This window comes from Cyprinodon tularosa, unplaced genomic scaffold (genome assembly GCF_016077235.1).
Source record: "Cyprinodon tularosa strain WSP-4 unplaced genomic scaffold, ASM1607723v1 ctg121, whole genome shotgun sequence".
Classification (NCBI taxonomy): Eukaryota; Metazoa; Chordata; class Actinopteri; order Cyprinodontiformes; family Cyprinodontidae; genus Cyprinodon; species Cyprinodon tularosa.
This window is the reverse complement of record NW_024038015.1, coordinates 363,262-381,503: the sequence shown is the minus strand read 5'-3', so window position 1 is coordinate 381,503 and position 18,242 is coordinate 363,262. Positions and strand designations below refer to the sequence as shown.

The 18,242-nt window shown below is 38.4% G+C and overlaps 1 protein-coding gene across 1 annotated transcript in view; it reads left to right on the top strand.

Moving 5' to 3' along the window:
* The first annotated feature begins 4,489 nt into the window (after positions 1 to 4,489).
* pamr1 (peptidase domain containing associated with muscle regeneration 1) overlaps positions 4,490 to 18,242 on the top strand; it is a 39,525-nt gene continuing 25,772 nt past the window's right edge. The window contains exon 1 of the mRNA XM_038275358.1: positions 4,490 to 4,740. Within this exon, the coding sequence (XP_038131286.1) occupies positions 4,584 to 4,740 (157 nt within the window). The 5' untranslated portion in view covers positions 4,490 to 4,583. The remainder of the gene's footprint in view (positions 4,741 to 18,242) is intronic.

Sequence of the window (18,242 nt, the reverse complement as noted above, 5' to 3'; positions counted from 1 at the left end):
TCCGAGCTGGTTGACAAGGTGATCTGCTGGGCAGAATTGTGGGACTAGAAGACTGAGGGAGCTGACGCCGGGGCTTCACTCAGACTCGGGATATAGAGGTCCTGCTTGGTGATGCAGGTACCGTGAACTGTCCATGATGAGCAAGCATGAAGCGACAGTGGAGAGGAAAAACTCCCCTTTGGGAAGAAACCTCTGGCAGAACCGGGCTCAACATGGTGGTCTTCTGCCGGACCAATGCGATGAGACGAGGGATGGTGACAACTGGGATTAATACTCTCTGACGAGGTTGAGGTGAAGTCGTGTCATGGAGGACGATTCAGCTGCGATGGCGGAGAAGGGGATGGAGGTGGGTGAATTGTCGTCTGAATCGAAATCCGACATTGCAATTGCAGGATAGCGGCTTGGGTGAGATTTGAGGGAGTTTATAAAGTGGAAGCAGGACGCTGATTGGGCTTCGTGGTGGAGTAGTTCGAAGCTGATTGGCTCGCTTCAGAGACGGATCAGCTTCTGATTGATGGAGGTAAGTCAGAGTTTCTTCAATTGAACTTCCGCTAGAGCTTCATATTAGAACTCAAAGTAAAACTGGTTTTATAGAAAACCGACTTTCCACTTCTTCAATCAGTTAGTATATAGTGAAGTGGAAAAAAAGGAAAATGCTTTAACTTTTTAACATTTGCAATGCTCATAAGCAATCCTTTAAAATGAACCCGTTATGATTCTGGAGTCGGCTTCTCGTTAATTAAGTATCCTGCCTGCACTGCAGATGCTGTTTTTTATTTAGTGCAAATAAAGATGTCAAATAGAAATGTAATGAGTTATTTTTTATAAAAAAGTAAAACTGAAAACAAATGACAGAAGGACTGGTCATTTATCTAAAAAGGATATCTTTGACAAATCATTCATGCAAAACTCTGCATCCGCTACTGTTCCATCGAACCGTTTTTCTGTATTCTTCTGATGATGGAAATGTTGTAGCACTGGTAATTCATTTCAGTGCAAATATTTTTCTCGCCCTGACCTGTCAGGCTTACATTTCTTTCTGATAATTGTTTTTCATAAGCATAAAGAGGACCATTTAAAGGCTTATTATTTTGAACTGTGCATTCACACATAAAAAAAAAAGCTCATCATGCATAGGCTGCAAAATTACATAGTTCTGAGAATATATTGTGGGTGACTGGTAGGTCAGATTGCTTTAATGTGCTTTCAAACTTTACAGTACAGAACCCTCCTAAATGGGCCTGCCCAAGGCAGACTGAAGCAACTGTACAGGGCTTTAGGGAAACTGATTGGCCATCAAGCAGTGGCAGCTTGCCAAAAGAGGGCACTAGGGCGCTGCCCTACCAGACCAGTGACCTTGATTAAGACAGAAAAAAAAAAACAAATTACAAGCAAACAAATTGTGCTTCCAACATGTACATCTGACATGTACAACTTTTATTTCTCATTAAAGTTGTACTTGCGCTGTTGCTCCTCTGCAATACAGAAGTATAGGAGAGCACCAAAGCTATGCCCTGAAGTGACAGGAACTGTCGTCACAGTTGCTCTACAGGGGATTGACAGTGGGGGAGGGAAGCAAACTTAACAAGAGAAGCTAGAGGTGAAACGGTTTAGAGCTGATCAGCCGAACATCAAACTTAATCAGCAGTCCAAAAGACATATGGAGATGGTACAGTGTCATTTTGCAAGAACTGGTTTAGCTACAAGCTTGGCAATCTGCATGCAGTGAGGCTAACGCTTTATTCTGCTTTCCTGCTTCCCTTTTCAAACACAAGGATGTTACCCAGCATGGATAAAGACAGGAAGGAGTGATTTAAAGCAGTTTTTAGAAAAGGCAAAGAAGGATGAACAACCTAAGATTCAAACCCAAAATAATATATTAAAGTGTACTTTTCTATATGTTTGTGAATTTGCAAAATAAATTGTTTTTATATATTGGAAAATTATAACGCTGTCTAATAGCTTCTTCATTACTACAGTATACTGGTACATTATTTTTTTAGGTTTGTGACACCATATTGGACCATGCAAAATATAGATTTACCTTCACAAAGCCTCAGAAAGGCAACATTTATGTACAAAAAGTAAACCCCTACATGAAATTATGTTTTGTTTTTTATAAAATTTTTTTAGAATCTTTTCTCTTGTTTGCATTCACATAAATATACCAGTTTGATAACTTGGTATACGTTTGATTGGTTTTTGGTATAAGTCTATTTTGAATTTATAGTCCCCCGTGGAAAAAAACACCACCAGCCGCCACTGCCATAAAGACAAACAAATTACCTCCAACAAGGAGTTTATGTTTTAGGAGAGTTTGTTTGTTTGTCTGTCTGTCTCTGTGTACAGGATAGCATGGAGAATTGTGAACTTATTATTATGAAAGTTTTAGCAGAGGTGTACATCATACCAAGGAACAATCTATTAAAATTTGATGATGATCCAGATCATAATCCGGATACAGAATTTATTTTTTTAAAGGGATTCTCTATCATTGTGAGATTTATGAAGGAAACGAGCAGTTTCTCCCTAAACCAGAAAGTGGCAGCAGCGACCATTGAAAGCTGAAGCATTTGACTCAAAAAGTCATGGTCCGGTCCAGGCAAGCTAGATTTAGCTATCGGTCACAAAACAAGGCAAAATGTTTTTCTAGTATGTTTTTTGGAACGTGTAGCTTTTTGTGTATGATTACAATTACAACACACAATTTTATGATAAAATGTTGCTTATTTTAAATTAATATATCTTCAATCTGGTTCTGGGGGCCAGATTGACACACAGACCAGTGTAAACTTCTCCAAGACAAACTTATCTTTGGAAAACTTTCTGACTGGATTTAGAAATGGAAAACCTTTCAGACATTTAGAAGCAGAGATTACGTTATTTTCTCACTCAGCTCTTGAACTGAGATCTAAACTCTCCCCAACTCTTCGGGTAGCTCTTAGGATGACCTGCACTCTCCATGTGATTGTTATATCTGCGGAGATAAGCTTTTTTCTACCCAAGATCTTCCATGGCATAAAAACGTCTTATATGTGGCTAAGAGTAATTTATGCTATCAAAAAGAGCTTTTGCATAAAGTTATATACTTTAACATAGTTTTTTTTTCAACAAATTATTTAACTATAAATAAAATTTCATCAACTTAATATTATTTACGTTATTCAAGAAGCTAATTTGTATTCTACTGTTTATTTAACACAAATATTTTCGCTTTTATTCTATTCCATTTTTCTTTTTTTATTAAAGCAAATGTATTTGCTGCTCTTTTACTACAGGTTATTTTTGCACATTGCAGTTGCAGTTGGAATGAAAAAGTATAAACCACGCAACCGTTTTGCTGTAAATATAAAAATAACTAATATTCTATTATCAATAGATTGTAAACAGGCACTGCAAGAACTGCAATGGTTTTACGATTGGTGTTTGAGTGATCTGATTAATTGCAGGAATCTCTAATATTGGCAGAAATAATATATAAAATTTAATTTAGGTTAGGGCCGCATGAAGGCTTCTGAGCACTTTTTAGTTTGATAAAACCATTTGAGAAAGAAAGTGAAAAAGCCTTTTTGGTTTACAGTTTTAAGAGCATTATGTGTAAATGTGTGGTAGAGTCTAAAAGTAGAAGTAGTAGTTTTCACCCAAAGGGTCTGTTTTTAAGCTTCTGTGCCATCACAGTGTACTATGTCTGGTGCATAATTGTAAAAAGGGAAATGCATATTTGGGAATAAAAATATAAACTTTTAATTTGTTTTCTCTCCCTTTTACAGGTTTTAAATTTGCATTTCAAATTTTAAATCATTGTGTTTACTGTAAAGTGGAGTTTTTTAAATATTTTCAGTAACTCACTGTTCACGTTTTCAAGTGTTGCAAAAATTAAGTTCAAGTCAGCAGTCAAGTGCTGTGAAACCTTTTTATAACTTGTTATAAGTGGAGTTTCACAGTTTCAAGTCTGTATCAGTCTCCTGTGGCTCAAGGTTGTATCGTGACACATTATAAGAGAGGCTTTAAAATTCACTGGGTGCACTTTTCACTTAATCTAAAACTAATGACTCTTTTCCATTCTATTGTAAACTGCTTACTGCAGTTTGAGACTAAACACAGCTGCTACATTTGCCCTTGTGTGAACTCAAACATAACTGACCTCAGAATATTTCTATCATGAACACATATCCATTGAGGCAAATATGAGTTCTGTCACCTAATTGATTACGATTATGGCAGCAAGAGTGTGGATCACAAACTGGCTGAATAGCTCACCACGAGCATGTGTTTTTGGATGTGAGATGATAATGAGTTTAGCATAAAACACTGACGCCTGCTTTCATTCATCAGCAGTGACGTCGCTGTTTTAGTGAGGCGAGGAGAGTTTTATTTTATTTGGGAAACCACTGCCAGTGGAACTCCTCTGCAAGGCTGGGTTGTAACTTGAACCCCAGGAGCTGTAAGAGAGGGAGAAACCAAGGGAGAAAGACACGGGGAAAGAAATAGGGAAATGAAGGGAGGGGGAGGGAAGGAATGAAAGGCATAGAGAGAGTAATGTCAGCTGAGTTCAGAAAGTAAACAGAGGCAGAGATTGCAGCATGCTGTCTGCAGGACGGGGAATACAGCTGAGGCAAACCCACAGGAGCACTCGGACAATTGGATGGACAAACACCTTTATGTCCAGAGGAGAGGGCTGGCTCTTCTCCTTCTCCTTAATTTTCATCTCTTTCCCATTGGGGACAGCATGGCCATTCGGTAAGAGCTGTGCTGTGACTTTACCTTTACTGCACTTGTTTGTTTCCCTCTTCCTATCTTTGTTTCTTTGTTCTCAACAACCCAGCATCCACACTGTTTTCATTCTCTCTCTCCTCTTGTCAGTCCATGCACTCCAGCCAATAGTTGAACCACAGGAATCAAAGCTTAAAGTCTATTTATTGCTGTTTTTACAGATAAAAAGACAAGTCAGTGCATGTCCTTGTCATTACATCCCTCAAGGGGAAACATTTGTCCTTTGAAGCCTCAGTGAAGATGATGAACTGTTTTGTTTTTTCTTCTGTTTTTTGTGAGAAAAATAGAAAAAGTTATTGTTATAAAGAATCACCAACAAAGCAATAGTAGGATGCCGTCATGCATTCCTTTAGGTAAACTAAGGCACTTGAAGTCTTAATGATCCAGTTGAATCTTGGCACTCTTGCCCTATTGTCTAGGAGCCCTTCTTTAAATGCTCAAGCATGTTGTGAGGAGAATTAACTACGACTGTCTGAACTGCTGGAAGACATGAGTCACTTTTGAGTCAATTACCCTTGCTAATATGTATACCATAAACCATCCCAAATATACCCCTGCCCCTTGGTTTGATCCCCTTTAGGATGCTTAAATTTCAATAAAACTATACATACAGATGCTTGAGTGTGACATATGGCTGAGCAGCTTGCAGTAAGTGTAGTTTTGACAGATTTCACTAATTCTGTTGTTGTCAGCTTAATTTTCCCCTACTTTTCTTGTTTCATAATCAGATGAAGACGATGCTGATCCATTGCACAACATTAAGTGTGTTTTCTTTTAAAAGAAAAAAACAAAAACATCTTTAGGGGTTGTTTACACATGTGTTTCTGCTTGTGTTTATGGCAGTTCGGTCATGTTTTGGTGTCCTTCTCTGGCTTTTTGATGTGCATAAGACTTCCTGTTTAGGATTCCCTGTTCTGTCTCCTGTTGCTCTTTGTGTTTAACTAAAACCCACGCAGAATTACTCATTTGAGTTCCCTGGTATTGCATAGCGGGGAAGCATAGACTAAAGCCTGCAACTCTAAGAAATGGAGTTCCAACCAGATGTTTACACACAACAAGTTGTTTTTACATGCTTTCTGATATTAAATCTAACCTAAATATTTCTGGTTTATTTCAGATAGAATTACTTACATTATTCCTATTACTTAAATGACAGAATATAGAGGCAAAAAGGGTTCAAGGTTAGGTGTTTTATATGATATATTTATATTTTTATGGCATTGTTGGGTCTGGGTATAATCACTGGAAGAGTAAGATAAGATGATACCAGACTCTTCAAATGTAACAATGGCCATTATTATCAAACACTTTGATTTAAGTTCCACCTCCGCAAGAGAGATGGATACCAAAACAAAGTTTATTCTCCTGAGACTTTTTTCTAGTTTTAATTTGGCTTTTGTATTTTGCTTTTCTGTATGACTCCTATGTGAGTCCTGTACCCTAGTGGTACAGACTTAGTTTAGAGCACAGACCTATAGTTTAATACTAGGTCACACACTTTTATAAGCATTTCTACACACTGCTTACCTACAGAGAAAGAATGTGTGGAAAGACATTTAATTCCATCTGTGGTTTTCAGTTTAAAAGAAAAAAATATATTTAAATCAATCTACCTCGACTGGCCAATCAGATCAGGCCTCTGGGATCTCTTCAGACAAACATTGACCACAGTGCTGCCCTGGGATTTTCCCCTTTGCATGATAATTAAATCACTCTGACCTCAAAATACCAGACAGCTGTTGTGGGCAGCAAGAAAAAGAAACTGTATACCCCCATACAGCACATATCTATACTGTTCCTTCTATCACAGCTGCTGCATAACCCCCCCCCCCCCCCCCCCCCCCCCCCCAATCATACATTAGTGTAAAATAAGCTTAGAAATGTTTTAATAATACAACTAAACTTCTTGATTTGCTGATTTTTTTTTTGGTGAAATTGTAAAATTAGTCACTTAAAACACAAAAAAGTGATTTTATCTGCCTTGATGAAATCTTAATGTGCTTTTAAGCACTAAATTATAGGCAATAACCAATTGTGTGGTCAAGCAAGAGCAAAACAGCGAGGGCAAAACAAACTAACCTAACTAAAATGACTTGAAGTGATTATGTCACAATTCAGTTTGTTTTCCCAAGGTTAGGCTACAAGGCTACAAATAAAATGAAACTGTTTCCTTACCCTAATTTAACAGAACCCAACCCATTAATGTGCTTCCAGTGAAAAACTGTAAAAACAGATCAAATGTTTCCGCCAATGTTTGCATCAAGAAGAAACTGCAAGTGAAAAATAGAAGACATCTCGTTGTGCCAAATAAAATGATTGCTTATGCCCACCCCTGTTATGACATATATGAGGAACCGTTCCAACACAAAATATGAGGTCCTGATTAATTCCTTTCACCACAAATTGTCTTTAGCTAAGTTTGCAGGTTCTTTCTATTCAGCTTCTTTCCAGCTACTCTGATTGACGATTCTAATGTGATGGAAAAAAATGTTTTGAGAATATTTTTATTTATTTTTTTTTGTAGCTCTTCTTTTTTACTGAAAGAAATATGTTTTAAAATATTTGATATATTCTTAAAATGTCTGTGACTAAGGATAGGTTAATTTTTATGGAATGGAAAAATGAAAAAGAGTTTTGAATCAGCAACAATAAAAGAATAATATAAGCTTGTTCTGAAATGTCTTGTATTGAAAAAAACAGAACAGCTTTGATTATCAAATGCTGAAAAATAAATGTCAGGTGGGTTTGGCATTTTCTGTGATCAATAAGATCTGTAATGTGAATTGAGCCACTGAGGCTGACAGGAACTTATTCTCTGCCTGCTTCCTCCTCCCACACATGGCGATTTGTCAACATGAGGACAATGCTGACAATGCCAGCCTTAAACTGACTTTACATTGGTATGGCTGCCCTCATATTACCAATCTGAAAATGAAAAGTCTTCATGTGATTCCTGAGATCATGGTGTTAGAGATCATATGTTTAAATATCCTCACTCCCTGGCCTGTTGTTTTTTTTTTTGTTCTAAAAAGCTTATTTTTCATCTCTACCAATAAGCAATCTACTTGTTGTTTGTCCAGCGTTGTTTTTGGAGCTGGAGTTGGCTGATTTGCTCCCCCCCTAAATCACCTAATTTCAGCCTTTTTTGACAAGAATCTTAAGACAAGTTATGTAAGTTTTAGGTCAGAAAAAAATGTTTCCTGCATATTTTGTGGAAGTGATTCACTAAATGATGATCCTCCTTTATCAGTTTTTGCAGATCTGATTTTATGTGACCTTTGGTCTAAAGTTTGTGCTTTAAAACTCTGTATAACAATGTCTGGGGCACCATTACTACCGTGGGCATGGTAACCAAAGATTTACAAAGGTTATGACTTGGGGCAGATTTTACAAAGTCTCAGCAATTTTAAGCGTTAACTAGAACAGTGTTTTTATTTACATAGACTCTTGACATGCATGCTGAGCAGCGTGTTTGGAAACTCTGTATCTGGAATGGAGCAAGCAGACACTTCTTACATAAGAGAAGATGAACATCCCCCACAAAAATGTGCAGACTTAAAAAAACCTACGGCTGAAAAGAGAAAAAAAAAAAGCTTTTCTGACCTTCATAAGGATTTTATTCCTTAGAGTTTGTCACTTATCCTGTTTTACCAACAATCCTATACCTATAACTAGACAGCTAAAAGGCACAATGGATTATGAATTTCTTTTTAGCCAGGGCACCTCGCCGATGACTGTCAACACCTCCGATCTGTGATTAAATACACATTATGTCTGGGCTCATTGCAAAACCAAAATCTGGAAATGAATTATAATGTGTTCTGCATGTTTAAGTAGTTTTTTTTTTCTCCCATATTTTAATTATTATTGTTAGAGTCTCTAAAATAATCTAAATGAACCTGAAAAGGACATCTGTAAAAATGCTAGAAAAAGGAAAAGTGGTTGTTTGCAGGCCAACAGCTGTGCATTGATAATTTCACACATGTTCTGACCTTCTTAAACTGCCATAAAATCCTCATGACATTTCACCAGTTCAGTCTGTAATAACCTGCAGGTGTTCAACTGAGCACCCAACAGATGTTCTTTTACAGGGTGGTAATCTCATTGATAAAAGGGACAAATTTAAAGAGTCAAAAAGCAAGCCTTGCGTCTGGTGAACGCTTATAAAAGAAAGAGAAAGTAAAGATTTTATTCCAGCATGCATCTAACTATTGGAAGAAACTGTGCAGCTACATCGGCATCACTGGAGGTCAGGAAATCCAGTTCAGTGTGCAAACTCTGAAGACACTGTTGCCTAAGTCAGAATAGAATAGCTGGTTTAGCAGAGCATGAGGAATTATGTGAACTTTCATTGCATTTTTAAAAGGAATTAATAACAAGTCTTCTTTTGCAAACTGTGGGACATTTTTTACAATCTCTACGTCAACATCACAAGCATCAGTTGTCTATATAATGACAATACCAGACCTACTCATGAAGTCCTTTGACTCTTTCATGTTTACATCCATTAAATCTGGTTTCATGGCCTCCCCAGACCATACTGCCACCCCAGAGGCACACAACCTACATAATAAGAGAGAATGGGATCGTAAGCACCTCCTAAAACAAAATGCAGCCAGCAGCACCTCTTCTAAGTACTACTCACGTCTTGTTTTTCAAAAGAAAAAAAAAAAGCAGAATAGCATATTTGACTGTAAGGTTAGAGTGTCAAGAATGCTGATTTCCTTTATTAAATGTATTAATTACATGTTTAACTTTACTGATGCCACCACCAGCACATACAACTTCAAAGCAGACAAAACCAAAACAGTTCAGCAGCTCCATATATATATATATATATATATATATATATATATATATATATATATATATATATATATATATATATATATATATATATATATATATATATATATATATATATATATATTTATTTATTTTATTTATTTACGTGTTTATTTGAACAGGGACAGTGCACATTAATAAACATTTGTGTAAATGAGCCAGTGTTAGCTAAGTAGCTAATTTTCAACTGTAGTCCCTGGGCAAGGTTTAAAATGCCAACATAATAAAACAACAACATTAAAAATTAGTGCAAACAATAAGATAAAATACATAGTTAGTAATCTACATAAAAGTTGGACATTGATCTGTAAAAAACAAAGACATTTTTAATTCAATTCAATTCAATTCAGTTTATTTATATAGCGCCAAATTCACAACACATGTCATCTCAAGGCACTTTACAGTTCAACCAGATCATACAGTCAAATTGATACAAAGTTTTCTATCTAAGGAAAACCAGTTGATTGCATTGACTCATTGACTCAAATACAATCCCTCACACTAAGCATGCTTGTAGCGACAGTGGAGAGGAAAAACTCCCTTTTAACAGGAAGAAACCTCCAGCAGAACCAGGCTCAGTGTGAGCGGCCATCTGCTGAGGCCGACTGGGGTTCAAGGAGACAGAAGCAGAGATACAAAAAGCAGCTGTAAAAGGCGGCCCCGTCCAGGAAACACACAGCCAGGCAGACGAGCTCCAAGGCAGCTCCCATGCCAGAGGACGAAGAGAGCACATCCACTCAGTCACGGTCAGAGAAACAGGACCACACTGGAAAACAGGCCGATCTCCAACATCTATTAACAAGGGTGTTGATAGAAGCAGCACAGCTGATGTTTTTTTTCCAGGATGACGTCACAGCCAAACAGGAACAGACGAGGCAAAGCTACTCTGAGGAAAAGCAGAGAGAGCAGAAGGTTAGAGATTGAACTAACAGATTCTGCAGAATAGGAGAACAGAGAGAGAATGAAGCAGAATGATGAAATGGGGGTCCCTATGTCCTCCAAAAGTCTAAGCCTATAGCAGCATAACTATAGAGATAGCTCAGGATAACCTGAGCCACCCTAACTATAAGCTTTATCAAAAATGAAAGTTTTAAGCCTAGCCTTAAAAGTAGACAGGGTGTCTGCCTCACGGACTAAAACTGGTAGTTGGTTCCACAGGAGAGGAGCCTGATAACTAAAAGATCTGCCTCCCATTCTACTTTTAGAAATTCTAGGAACCACTAGTAAACCTGCAGATTGAGAGCGAAGTGCTCTGTTAGGAACATAAGGAACAATCAGATCTCTGATATAAGATGGAGCTTGGCCATTTAAGGCTTTATATGTGAGAAGGAGGATTTTAAATTCTATTCTTGATTTAACAGGAAGCCAATGAAGAGAAGCCAGGATAGGAGAGATATGATCTCTCTTTTTCATTTTCATTAGAACTCTGGCTGCAGCATTTTGGATCAGCTGAAGGCTTTTAACTACAGTTTGTGGACTTCCTGATAGTAAAGAATTACAATAGTCCAGCCTTGAAGTAACAAATGCATGGACTAGTTTCTCAGCATCACCCCTGGACAGGATATTTCTAATTTTTGCAATGTTCCTCAGATGAAAGAAGGAAATTCTAGAAACCTCTTTGATATGGGATTTAAATGACAGGTCCTGATCAAAAATAACACCAAGATTTTTTACTTTATTATCTGAAATCAGTTTAATCCCATCCAAATGAAGTGACTGGCTAATCAGTTTCTTTTTCAGAGACTCTGGTCCAAAGACTATAACTTCTGTTTTGTCTGCATTCAGAAGCAGAAAGTTGAGAGTCATCCAGGTTTTTATGTCTTCAAGACATGTCTGTAATCTATGTAATGGGTTAGCTTCATCTGGATTTATAGACAGATATAGCTGGGTATCATCAGCATAACAGTGGAAATTAATCCCATGCTGTCTAATAATTCTACCAATTGGGAGCATGTATAAAGTAAAGAGAATTGGTCCTAGCACTGATCCCTGTGGTACTCCACAGGTAACCTTTGAGCGTGTTGAAGATCTATCATTAACATGAACAAACTGAATTCGATCAGATAGATAAGATTTAAACCAGTCTAGTGCTGTTCCTTTAATTCCAACAAAATATTCAAGTCTTTCTAAAAGAATATTATGGTCAACTGTATCAAATGCAGCACTAAGATCCAACAGGACGAGCACAGATACAAGTCCATTATCTGAGGCCATGAGAATATCATTAGTGACTTTCACCAGAGCTGTTTCAGTGCTATGATGAGCTCTAAAGCCAGACTGAAACTCTTCAAAAAGTTCATTATGGTGGAAGTGATCGCAAACTTGTTTGGCAACTACTTTCTCAAGAATTTTGGATAAGAAAGGAAGATTGGATATAGGTCTATAATTGACCAAGTCATCTGGGTCAAGAGACGGTTTCTTAAGCAGAGGTTTAATTACAGCAATCTTAAAAGCTTTAGGTACATATCCCTGTAACAGAGATAGATTAATCACATCTAAAATGGAGGAGGAGATCAAAGGGAATACCTCCTTAAATAACCTGGTTGGAACTGGATCTAACATACAAGTTGAAGGCTTAGATGAAGACAATAATTTTGCTAATTCAGAGAGTTCAACTGGATCAAAGCAGTCTAAACCCGGTTCAGATTCCATGACTACCTCAGGTACAATCGCGGATAGAGGAGTGCTTATGATCTTATTTTTAATAAGATCAATCTTATTTATAAAGAATCCCATAAAATCATTGCTGCTAAGAGCAGGTGGAATGGACGGTTCAACAGAGCTATGGCTCTGGGTGAGTTTGGCAACTGTATTAAAAAGAAATCTAGGATTATTCTTATTCTCCTCTATTAATGAGGAGAAGTATGCTGCTCTTGCTTTACAAAGGGTCCTCTTATACAGCAGTAAACCATTTTTCCAGACTAGGAAGGACTCTCGCAGGCCTGTGGAGCGATATATTCTCTCCAGTTTCCTAGCATTTTGCTTCAAAGTACGCAGCTCTGCATTAAACCAAGGAGCAAGCTTTCTATTTTTAACGGTTTTCATTTTCAAAGGAGCTGCGTTGTCTAAGGCAATACGCAGAGAACTAGCAACCCCATCAACAAAATCATCAACCTGTGAAGGGGAATAAGCTAAGCTTTTGCACTCTGCAGCACTGCTCAGTGACACAGAGCAGAGAGAAAGTGAAGCAGATTCTTTAAAATTTATAACTGCACTATCTGATAAAGATCTACTAAAATTGAACCTTCTTTTGGGGGAGGAGAACTCTGTTAAAGTAATCCTGAAGGTTATTAGAAAGTGGTCAGAGAGGACAGGGTTGTGAGGAAATACTGTTATTTCTTCACATTCTATGCCGTATGTCAGCACAAGATCCAAAGTATGAAGATGAGAATGCGTGGGACTATTCACATTTTGAACAAAGCCAATAGTGTCTAAGATAGCATTAAAGGCTGCTGTTAAGCTATCGCCTTCAATGTCAGCATGGATGTTAAAATCTCCCACTATGATGACCCTGTCAGTATTTAATACCAAATCAGAAAGGAACTCTGAAAACTCATCTAAAAATTCAGAGTAAGGACCTGGTGGACGATACAAAGTTACAAAAAGAAGAGGTTTTCTTGCCTTGAAATTTGGATCAGGGAAATTAAGGGTTAAATGTTCAAAAGAGTTGTAGGTATTAATTGTTTTGGGAGTAATCAGTAAGTCAGACTGGAAGATTGTTGCTACTCCTCCTCCTCGCCCAGAACTTCTGGGGATGTGAAAATTTAAATAGCTTGAAGGAGTTGCCTCATTTATGCTCACATAATCCTCTTGCTGCAGCCAGGTTTCTGTAAGGCAAAACAAGTCAATGTGATTATCACAAATCAAGTCATTAACTAGTAGACTTTTAGAGGAAAGCGATCTTATGTTAAACAGACCGCATTTAATTGTTTTAACTTTTTCCCCAATTGGAGTTATTTTGATTTTAATTAGATTAACATGATTTACTCCTTTGGGAATCTTTGCTAATTTATTAGATTTTGGTCGTGGGCAAGACACTGTCTGGATGGAGTAAAGAGTGGGTAACAGTAGAGAAGCTGCAGAGATGTGTGTTAAACTACAAGAGATGTGTGTTAAACTACAACTCTGCTTCCTGGTCCTGGTTTTACAAATATAAGATTTAAAAAGCATTGACAAAAGTGCATCAGACAGGCAGACAGAAGTTATTGATTATGATTACAGGTTTGATTCTCCTGTAACCATGCTTTTAACATGTTTTTGAAAGTTCTGTATGTGTCTGCATTGCGTATATGAGTTGGAATGGTGTTCCAGGACTGAGCTGCTCACACTGAGAAGGCTGACTGACCAAATGAGCTTTTTCTCAGTGGGACTGTAAGGTTATTAGAAGAGACAGATCTGGTGATCTGGTATATATATATATATATATATATATATATATATATATATATATATATATATATATATATATATATATATATATATATATATATAAATGACATTTAATTTTGTACAGCTTTCATTAGATTTCCATTCCTTAGAGTGTAGCAGTGATCAAATGCAAACATTGTGGGTGTTTGGTTTGGTGGTGTTAGTGTGATGCAGAATCTGTGACATGATTTAGAGTTTTATAAACAGTTCAGCAATCTGATGGCAGTGGGGAAGAAGCTGTTTCGGAATTGGCTCAACCTGCATTAAAGGCTTCGAAGCCTCTTCCCAGAAGGCAGCGGTAAGAACAGTCCATGGTGAGGGTGGAAGGGGTCATTGATATTGTTAGGGGCTTGGGAAACGCAGCGGTGGGATGAAATGTCTTTTATGGAGGGAAGAGGAGATGATCTCTGCTGTTCTCACCACTCTTCTTACTTTCTTCCAGTCTGAGAAGCTGCAGCCTCCACACCACACAGTGAGACACCTGGTCTGAACGCTCTCTATGGTGCTTCTGTAGAAGGTGGTGAGGATGGTTGGGGGCAGGTGGGCTCTCCTCATCCTCTGCAGGAAGTATAATCACTTTTGTGCCTTTTTGACCAGTTAGGTGGTGTTTACAGTCCAGGTGAGATTGTCTTTTGTGCAACCCCAGAAATTTGGAGCTGCTGACCACCTCTACAGCTGAGCTGTTGATGAGCAGTAGAGCATGGTTAGGTCGGTTCTTTCTGAAGTCAACAATGATCTCCTTCATTTTCTCCACATTCTGGATCGGGCTGCTATTTCTGCACCAGCCCACCAGCTGCTCCACCTCCTCTCCGTAGTCCTGGTCGCTGTCGTCTCTGATGACGATAGCGTGGTGTCGTCTGCAAACTTCATGGTGTGATAGGTGGTGAACCTGGGGACGCAGTTGTGTGTCATTGGGGGGAACAGCTGGGGGCTCAGGATGCAGCCCTGAGGGGAGCCTGTGCTTAAGATGAAGACATCAGAGGTGTTCTCCCCAACCCGGACTGACTGAAGTCTGTTTGTGAGGAAGTCTAGCAGCCAATTGCAAAGGTGTTTTCTATCAGATGCTGTGAGATGAAGGTATTGAAAGCTGAACTGAAGTCCAGGAACAGCATCCGCACATAGGTGTTCTTCTCGTCCAGGTGTGCCAGGCTCAGGTGGAGTGCAGAGGAGATGGCGTCTTCAGTGGAGCGGTTTTGTCAGTAGGCGAACTGGAGTGGGTCAAATGTTAGCGGCAGACTGGAGACGATATGACCGAAATGAGGTGGCGGACTTGAAGCATGCTGGCATTATGGATTGGTCCAGCAAAGTGGTAAAAATGTCAGTGATGACACCAACCAGTTGACCTGCATATTCCTTGTATATCCACCCAGGTACAGTATGTTATCAGGGCCTGGGGCCTTTCTTGGGTTGACTCTCCTCAGAGTTTTCCTCACTTCAGCTATGTTAAGGTTGAGTGCCTCCTGCCCCTGGTGTGGAACGGCTTTCACTGCTGGAGTGCTGTTTAGTGCCTCAAACCTTCCAAAGAAGTTGTTTTACTCATTTAGGAAGTCAGCATTAGCTGCATCTACCAGGGGGGAGGGTGCGTTTTAGTCTGTGATCGCCCGTATGTCTTGCCACATCCTCCTGGTGTTGCTGGCATCATGGAAGAGATCCTGGTTCTTCTGGCTCTGGTTCTGCTTCACTGATCTGATGGCACGGTTCAAGTTGGTACGTGCTGTTCTCAGTGCCTCTCTGTCACCAGTCTTTAAAGCTTAGTCCTGTGCTTTTAGTGATTACTAACCTCCCCATTCATCCAGGGTCGTTGGTTGGCCCGGGTGGTGATGTTCTATGTAATGCTGACGTCTTCAATACATTTGTTGATGTTGGCTGACATAGTCATGGCGTACTCATCTATATATTTTTTGTGTGTGTGTCTGTGTGTATGAGAGTGAGTGTTTCTGTGTTAACAAGGATTTGAAAGAAATCAAACTAGTATAAATGGTACTGGAATCCTTAATAAGGCAAATAGCCAGTTAATCCAAACAGATAAAATACATAAAATGCATAGGAATATTACAAAAAATCATTTGTTTCCGGTTTGACTTTATCTTATTTTCAGAAACACAAGCAGATTCTGTTTGGTATACTTGAGAATGGAGAGAGGCGGAAGTTCAATAAGAGCCTGTACACACGTAGAAGTGAGTTGCAAAAAAGAAATACTGTATCTTGCATACACTGTTATTTGAAATAATACTACACACCTGAGTAAAAAAAAAAAGGTTTTCATCCACAACAACCCACAGAAACACACCACTGAGCATTTGTTATAATGCACCATATGACCAAGTAGAGGTGTTAGTTGTGGAGCCATTAAGTCATCTCTATGCAGGGAGTGGCGGCCTAGTGGTTAGGGCATAGATCTTGGAATCCTGAGGTTCTGAGTTCGAGCCCCACTCTTATAGACCACCATTCTGGGAATCTGATCAAGACCCTAACTCCACATTGCTCCCTGGTGCCCCATGATGGCAGCACACTGCATCCCCAAGGGGATGGGTTAAATGCAAACATAAATTTCTCCAGTGTGAGATCAATAAAGTTCAATTATTATTATTACTATTAAGTCATGTAGTTGTTCTGCTCTGCTCTGAACGGAGGTGAGTCCAAGCTGCAAAGTGACTTAAATTGTGCAAATTGGACCAAAGAACTTTACTGGAGTTAATACATCCTTAGATTGGAAAAAGTGTGTATGATTTTCAGTGTTTCTACTGTAGACAAAATTAAGCCTAATAAAATATTCAAGACTGGACTAAAAGTGGGACTGATTAATTATAGATGTTTAAACTTTTAGTAAAGGTTGTAGCCTCAACCTTTCTTCAAATGGACCTAACAAAACTTACATAGCAAAGCAGACATTTGACTGAGAAAACATGAAAGCTGTCTGTCCTCTAAATCCTATTACCCGGTATGTTGAATATCTGATAATATGCTGTAATGATGCATGCTACATACATTAACACATTTAAAAAGTTGTTTCACATAGCTAGAATATGCTTAACCATGTACCGCTAGCATTTAGTAACCTAATGCTATTTGACTTTTCTAAAAACTCATGGTGATATTGCATCTTTCTTACACAGGTAAGAAAACTAATAGTCGAAACATTGTTACACAACCAGTAAATTCTAAAATGCATGTACAATTGCTGTGAATTTGATAGGTGATTCTTGCTCAGGCAATGCTTAAGTTGTAGGGTCTTATGTTACTTTGGTCACTGGTGGGGTTCTAGTTCAAGTCCTGAACATAAACAAAGTGGTGTGGAAATGGGCCTAACATGTTCCCTTAGCATTCCAATGTGGTACCAAAGGGCTCCTAACAAAGCATCAGCATGTGATGAACTGGGTGGGAACCTGGGCTTGTGTAATCTTCTTTTTTAGCCATGTCTTCTTTTCTCAGCACACATCCCTTTAAACATGCAGGCCAGACACATGCTGTGGATGTTTGTGGCTTTAAATGTTCGCTCAGCAGAAATCCAAAAAAATCACTGTCAGGATAGAAAGTACACACTTGCTTTTATCCAGAGGAGATTAGATATTAAAAAAAATTAAGAAAGTGAAAGGATTATCTAGGACTATTACAGATTAAAAGGCCTGCTTTCAGTAAATGACAAGAAATAGGAATTTACAATAAGGAAGCTTTAATAGACCACAAGTTCTGATTTGCACAAAGCAGTACCCCAGAGAGAGCTCTCCTATTCAGTTAAAGACATGACTTACTACCCTTCAGTGTGTTTCCTGAGGTTAATGCCATATCCAGCTGAACCTAAGCTAAAAAATAGCATATACAGCAACCCAAATATAGTAAAGAACATACAGTCAGGTACTGTAAGTGTGCTGGGAAACCCGATAGCCATCCTTAGAAAACCTGTAGAGACATTAAGTCAATAGTATCATATTATTTACTGCCTGCCATATGTCAATACACAGCTATAGACAAAATAGTTGAGGAGAGGGCTAACTGAGACAATTTATGATATCATCAATGTGGAAGAGCAATAGGGTGGATTCACAACATTCCAAGACATCTGTGTTTGTCTCCCGCTGACCATGATCCTCTGAAAGATTTATCACAATTTTTTTCCTTGGTATGTTCAATTCCTCTCTTGTGTCTGTGGAACAAAAACTTCATGATGAATTAAAAACAAAGCATGTTGTTGTGGC